This window comes from Podarcis raffonei, chromosome 2 (assembly GCF_027172205.1).
Source record: "Podarcis raffonei isolate rPodRaf1 chromosome 2, rPodRaf1.pri, whole genome shotgun sequence".
NCBI lineage: Eukaryota > Metazoa > Chordata > Lepidosauria > Squamata > Lacertidae > Podarcis > Podarcis raffonei.
Window position 1 is genome coordinate 69,918,579 of NC_070603.1, and position 6,929 is coordinate 69,925,507.

At 45.3% G+C, this 6,929-nt stretch overlaps 1 protein-coding gene across 2 annotated transcripts in view; it reads right to left on the bottom strand.

Moving 5' to 3' along the window:
- Nucleotides 1–6,301, bottom strand: part of GRK6 (G protein-coupled receptor kinase 6) — a 31,932-nt gene extending 25,631 nt beyond the window's left edge. The window contains exon 1 of one of the 2 annotated variants that reach the window (XM_053377263.1): nt 6,157–6,300. In XM_053377263.1, the coding sequence (XP_053233238.1) occupies nt 6,157–6,208 (52 nt within the window). In that variant the 5' untranslated portion in view covers nt 6,209–6,300. Of the gene's footprint in view, nt 1–6,156 lie in introns of both variants that reach the window. The other variant, XM_053377265.1, reaches the window with a different exon arrangement.
- Nucleotides 6,302–6,929: the final 628 nt, after the last annotated feature.

Here is a 6,929-nt window from a genome sequence, read left to right on the forward strand (position 1 = left end):
ATACTTTCTCACTGAAGGAAGGTAGGTGGGGCATTGAGAGATCTCTGCTGCAAAAAAGTCCCCAGCTTCACCTCTCAACAAGGCCAGAGCTGAAAGTCCACCCGCCCCCCATTACAACTCAGTACAAAGGGAAAGAAAGAAAACAGTATCTCAACCACCACTCCATGCAATTTTATCTCTGCTGGTCAGCGCTACTGCAGCAAAAGCATTTTTAAAGAGAAAAGGCAGAGGGAGTACAGTATGTTCTCCTGAATCTTCTCTTCTCCTTTATCACCAGTAAATATAGCCAGCCCCTTTCACAAGTATTTGAACATGGGATCCACTATGTATACAATTCATCCTCCTAAGAATTTCAGCATTTAAAATATATAAAAAAAGAAATGGTTAGATGCTGAATTATTCCTTATGGTTTAAGACTGGCTTCCAAGGTTTTATGTCATTTTTAAACCAGAAGCAGCTTAGCAGGATTTCCAGTTGCCCATGGGGGCTGCCTCGGTGTCATATCTGGTTGCTTCTTCCTTTGACTAGCAGAAGCAAAATGATGTAGCATCAGTAAACATACATTACTGACATAGGTTGTTGAAGTCAGAATTTTCTTGGTATGGTTTTTTGGCTAGCTTAGAACAGTATGTTCATTTACATGACAGTACATACAGCCCTGCACTTAAGCTTACCATCTCATAGGGATCTGTACAATTTAAGTGAATAATATATTCAATTCCCTCCTAATTCTGCTGTTATTACCATAAGAGGGTTGCCCTAAAAAGCATGAGAATCTGTTAGTGAGGTATAAGTCACAGCCCCATAAGTCAGCAGTGAGCCTGCAGCCTGAACCAGAATATACGGTAGTTGTTTTAGCAAGCAGTAATAATTATTATTGTTATTTATTAAATTTGTATTCTGCTATACCCGTGGATTTCAGGGCAGTTCACAACATTTGAGTTGCAGAACATTTCAGTTTGGAATAAGCCAAGGCTAGAAGTACATGAAGAGGCAATATACTGTGGTGCGAGGTGCTGCTTCTCCTGTAAGTAGCTCTGAACAAAGGAAGATTGGGCAACTTGTTCAGCATCAAAGGCTATTTCAAATGAATAGTTCCTAGTCACAGTACTCCTATGTAAGACCACGCAAACAACCAAGTGTATATCTTTTTGTACACAAGCTGCTAAGTGGGTTTCAGTGCGTGTACTGAAATATTTGCGTGCTAATAAATGCATGTGTAGCACATCTTCTGTAGCAGATCTCATCTACCCATGCCTCCATTTCCCTTCCTCCATTGCTTCCCTATGTTTATTTTAGATTGTAAGTCCAACTAGGGACCTGTTATCTATTTTTTGTTAAGTGTTCGTATGGTGCTAGGTTAATCATCATCATCTTCTTGAATGTGTACAGGCACTTTCCTTTCTGTTTTCCTGAACAGAAGTGTTTTCTATATAGAAAAATTGTCACATTTGGCTTTAAGAGGGCATGCTGGAAATGTACAATGAGCTCAACGGCTTCATCTAATTTACATAACTACCGTACTTAAACTCAATTACAAAACAGTGCATAAAAAATTCATGGAAATGGTTGTTCTTAGTGGCTATTGTATATAAAGCAACTTCTCAAATGCTACCATAGCCATTTCTGAGTAGTTACATTTCCTTCAATGAGATAGAACAACAATCTATACATGGCAAACTTTTATATGCCTACTTAAAATCAAATGACTTTTCTTATTGATTTTAGTCTTCACAGGCTCACCTTCCTTGAGGCTGTATACCCAAGAAATAATTCCTGACAAGCTAAAAGGTCAGGGGGAGGGAGAGAATTGAAGTTTTACACAAGCTAAGCTTTTCAGCCACCTAGCACGATCAAGAACTCCAGCCTGCTTAGCTTCATATGTTCAAAATTATGAGCAAGCCCATCACTTATTATATGGATTCAGAGAGACCCAGTTCACAAGATCTAAAATTGTATATCTTATTGTTCGCACACTGAAGACCTAATGCCATTAAATTTTCAAGGTATATAGAAACTTACTTTTAAGAGTTAAAGCAGATGTCTTCAGGACCTTAGAGCCCATGTACAATACAGAAATGTCTGGTCATCTTCTATTGCCCAGCCAAATATGAAACATTTAATGGATATTTAAATTGGACCCAATTCCATTTGGACAAAAACTGAATAGAAGAAGTGATGGGGAACCCTAAACTCTTGCCAGAAAGCCTTTCAGGCCTAATGGCCTGGCAGCTTCTCTTAAAAACAAAGGTCAGTAATTCATGGCAAGGAATACTTAGGCCTCAGTATCATATACAGATTTCATACAGCCTTACGTTTATCAATGCTGAACTCAATTTTTATTTCTCATAAAAAAAAAATTCCTCAATTCTCTCATCCCAATCTGATGAGAGAAAGAAGCTGCCAATGTTATTTTTGCTTCACAACCTACTTCATAAAACTTCATATAAATCAAGAACTCCAATTTTAATCTTTCACCATATTCTTACTCTTGGCTTCCCATGATTCAGTATATGAATGCTTTAATCCATGGCAGTACAAAACCCTGTGAATTAAGTACTTTGAATATACCAGGGGTCAGCAAACTTTTTCAGCAGGGTGCCAGTCCACTGTCCCTCAGACCTTAGGGGGGGCAGACTATATTTTGGGAAAAAATGAATGAATTCCTATGCCCCAAAATTAACCCAGAGATGCATTTTAAATAAAAGCACACATTCTACTCATGTAAAAACACGCTGATTCACGGACCGTTCGTGGGCCAGATTTAGAAGGCGACTGGGCCGGATCCAGCCCCTGGGCCTTAGTTTGCCTACCCATGGAACGTACATTTGCTGTAATTCTAAGGTTTAGGGTTTGTTTCTTTTTTTTAACAAGGCCTTTAACAAGACCAGTTCTTAGAAATTCTAACTTTATACAGCTTCTGTCTGTTGAAGTTACCAAATGATCAAGAAACACCTGTTTCTCTGGATGAAAGGAACCCAGATTCATTGCCAAAGAGCCAGAGAGTACAAAGCTCTTAAAATCTCTTTTGATTAGCATTATGTTGTAGCTCTTTCATGCTTGGGCCACTTCCACTATAAAACGTTCTACATTTAAGACTCGCACGACAGATTGGTTGATTTACTTTCATTTCACACAAATTATGCATTTATATGTCTGGTGTGGGGAAGTACAGTATATACCTGTATAATGAAAAAGTTTTTAGGAGAATGGTATGTATGGCTGAAAAAGCTAGGGTGGCAAGCTAAGAATGGACGGTGATGGTTTTAATATTCACTGTCTTTAGGCAGCCAAAACCTTCAGCAACACAACCTCAGCTAGCAATAATTTTGCATTAAAGGCTGAGTATCGTCTGGCTGGCATGAAGATATTAATTAGGCAGTGTGTTTATAGCATACTGTGAAGTAGGCTAATTGAAAACTATGGGGTAGGTATAATCTACTGTGCTGCCATAACATTACACAGAATTTGGTTCTGAGTTGAGAACTGAGCAGCTGAAGGCACCCAGTTTTCATTTACAAGACATAAGTGCTTGGAAGTCTCAAGAACTAAACCAGAGGGGGATAAGACTTCCACATTCAGGTGGTGTGACTTCAGTATTCTCATGCCCCTTCTTACTGACTAGCAAAAAGAGGACATATACAATGGTACCTCGGGTTACAGACGCTTCAGGTTAGACTCCGCTAACCCAGAAATAGTACCTCGGATTAAGAACTTTGCTTCAGGATGAGAACAGAAATTGTGCGGCAGCAGCAGGAGGCCCCATTAGCTAAAGTGGTACCTCAGGTTAAGAACAGTTTCAGGTTAAGAATGGACCTCCGAAACGAATTAAGTTCTTAACCCAAGGTACCACTGTAATTCAAAATAAGTGGCTCTATAGAGATTCATATGCAGCTACAAAGACAGTTCTACCAAGTCCTGCTGTAAAGGTAAAGGACCCCTGACAGTTAAGTCCAGTCGCAGGCGACTCTGAGGTTGAGGCGCTCATCTCGCTTTACGGGCCATGGGAGCCGGCATTTGTCTGCAATTTTTCTGGGTCATGTGGCCAGCATGACTAAGCCGCTTCTGGCGCAACAGAACACCAAAACCAGAGCAGCGCACAGAAACGCTGTTTAGCCCAAGTGGCTCAGTGGTTTAGACCACAGCGCCACCCCTGTGAGTCCCCAGATCCTGTTGATCTACAGCTCCCTTCACCCTCAGCCAGTATAGCCAACAGTCACAGATTATGAAAGCTGTAGTCCAACAACATCTGAAGACCCAAAGTTGGGAAAGCTGCCTTAAAGACTATCATTTTTACTATGGAACAAGCTTTTGGGGATTAGAATATAGTCCACAGAAGCTTATGCCATAATACGTGGTTTTTAAGGTGCTTCAATACTTTATTTTTTGTTGCAACAGGTGGTTGTCCCTCTGGAAATTGTCAAGTGGGGTTCTACTTGCTAAGATCTGCAACTTTTCTAAATAAAATAGTGGAAACAAGAGTAAAGAAATCAGAGTTGAGGAGCAAACTAAACTGACACTTCTGCTCCAGGATGGTATCTAAGGCTGTGGAAAGAATGTATTCTGCAGTAAGGGAAAAGGTTGCTTCATCTTCTTCCTCATTCATTTTCTTCTCCATGTGCAGATGATCAAAAGAAAGACCCTGATAAAAGTTGCTTTCACATTTTACATTACCTCATTAGTGAGCTGTGAACCCTCTGTTTTTCAGACTCTTAAATATAAGCCTGTGTCTGGTTATACACAAAAATGACTCACTACTACAAAGCCAAATTGTTCCCTTAAATTTAAGGCTTACAATTTTGACACAGAGGAAAATATCTGGCAGCAGAGTATCCCAATAAAAAGCATTGCCAAAGTCTGCTAAAGAAAGCGGGGGAAGATTCCAGCACTCAGACCTGTGTTTTTTAATGCAGCAGTCCCTTATGGAATCTCATGCACATATGCCAAGTCAGAAGCCAATTCTAGAACATCTCTGCTGCTCTATGGCAAGAGAACATTGTTCCTGTGAGGAAACCCATTCAAGAGATGTACAGTGGTGCCTCGCAAGACAAAATTAATTTGTTCCGCGAGTCTTTTCATCTTGCGCGGTTTTTCGTCTTGCGAAGCACGGTCAGTCGCAACTGCACCTCTTCAAGCGGTTTTAAGAAAAAAGGAAACAAACTCGCAAGACGTTTTCGTATTGCGAAGCAACTCAAAAAACGAAAAACTCTTTCGTCTTGCGAGTTTTTCGTCTTCCGAGGCATTTGTCTTGCGAGGTACCACTGTACTACTACTACAATATTTTTTAAAAAACCAACAACTTCTGATGCTCCACCTAGAGTTAAGTAGTGCAATGGGTAGCATGCCTCTGACTCTACTAGCATCCATAATCCTGAAGACTTCCAAATCTTGTCAATTTATTAGCTCCTCTCAGTCTAGGGAGGTGAGATGGCAGCCCTATATTTGGGCGAGTGCTTCTTATGAGCGTTTTTGGAGAAGAGTGCAAACTTTCACTGATCTCTACATCGGTTCCGGGGAACAAGAACAGTTCAAAGCCTTTATCAAGAGGAAGCTGCCCGATAAAAGCAACGAACCGTGTCTGCAGAAAGCATCATTCGGCCACAACCCACGTCACTACGTTCCTCGGTCTTTTGTGAGGCCTCTATAAGCATGTGCTGGCTGGTCCTTAACTCCAAAGCTCCGCAGTTTTTCTACTTTCGGATATACCCCCCCCACCAGCACACAGGGAGGGAGGAAAGAGGGGTGGGGTGGCGGGGGGAGGAAGAAGAAGGAGAAAGAGCTGGAGGGCCGGGTCATAACACGCAACGCCGCCTCTCCGCCTCCCTCCCGCGCCTTTGACAGCGGCCACCCATCCCCACCCCACCGCTGCCGGGTACTCAACGCCGGGCTCCGAAGGGCTCTCTTTCAGCAAGGGGAGCGCGCTTCTCGCCTCGCCCAGCCCGCGAACCTCTCTCGCTGCCTCAGGCGCCGCCGCTCCACGCGCAGCTCCGCGGCTCGTGCGAAAGGGGTGACCCCAAGCAGGAGGGGAGATGCCCGGGTCGGGAGAGCGCCGCCATGCCCTCGCTCGCCCAACGGCACCGGGGGGCTTCCTGGGCTCCTTCTTCCCTCAGTTTCCCTCACGCACTCGCCCCCTGCGACCCCAGGCCGGCTCCTCACCCTCTCGCGCCTTGAGCAGCACCGTATTGGCCACGATATTCTCGAGCTCCATCGGGGCCCGCCCGCGGCGCCTCAGCCGTTCCTGCTGCTGCCACCGCCGCCGTCACCTCTTACCACTCAGGCTCGGATCCCCCCCTTCCCACCCCTCGCTCCGCCCGCTGGGTCCGGCACCTCAGCAACCTCCAACGCCTACCTCCAGCATAGCCCCGCCCACTGCCTGCAGGCCCCGGCCAATCCCCGCTCCAGCACGGCCCGCATCGGCTCCCGGTTGGCCGGGCGGGCCCCCCTCCGCCTCCTCTCTGCCCTTCTTTTTCATTGGAGGGACAGGAGGGGCGGGCCGGGAGCGCGGAGACCCTCCCTCGCGGGGCGATTGGCTCCAACGGCCTTTTTGGAGGTGGGGTGTGGCGCGGGGGCGGGGAGAGTCTTGAAAAAGGAGCGGCCAATCGGGTCGCTTGCAGGGAGGAATTGGACGGGCTCGAGTGGGGCGCTCGGCTCCACGCGCTCGCCCGCCCGCCCGCCCTCCCTTGGCTGGAAGCGTTGCCCGTGCAAATGTGTGATTGGGCGAGAAGTTGCTCGTCAGTTATGGTGGGAGGTGGCACGGGCACTTTCGGAGGGCGTGAAGTCCTACATGTGGTGCGCGTGCAGAGTGCAGAGGAACAAGGATGGGCTCCTTTGGGTTGCCGTTAGGAATAAGGTTGCAGGTGAAACCTATAGGTAGGCCAGGAACGGCCCGATGCTTTATACGTTCCTTGGAAGTAAAAGCCCCATTGAAT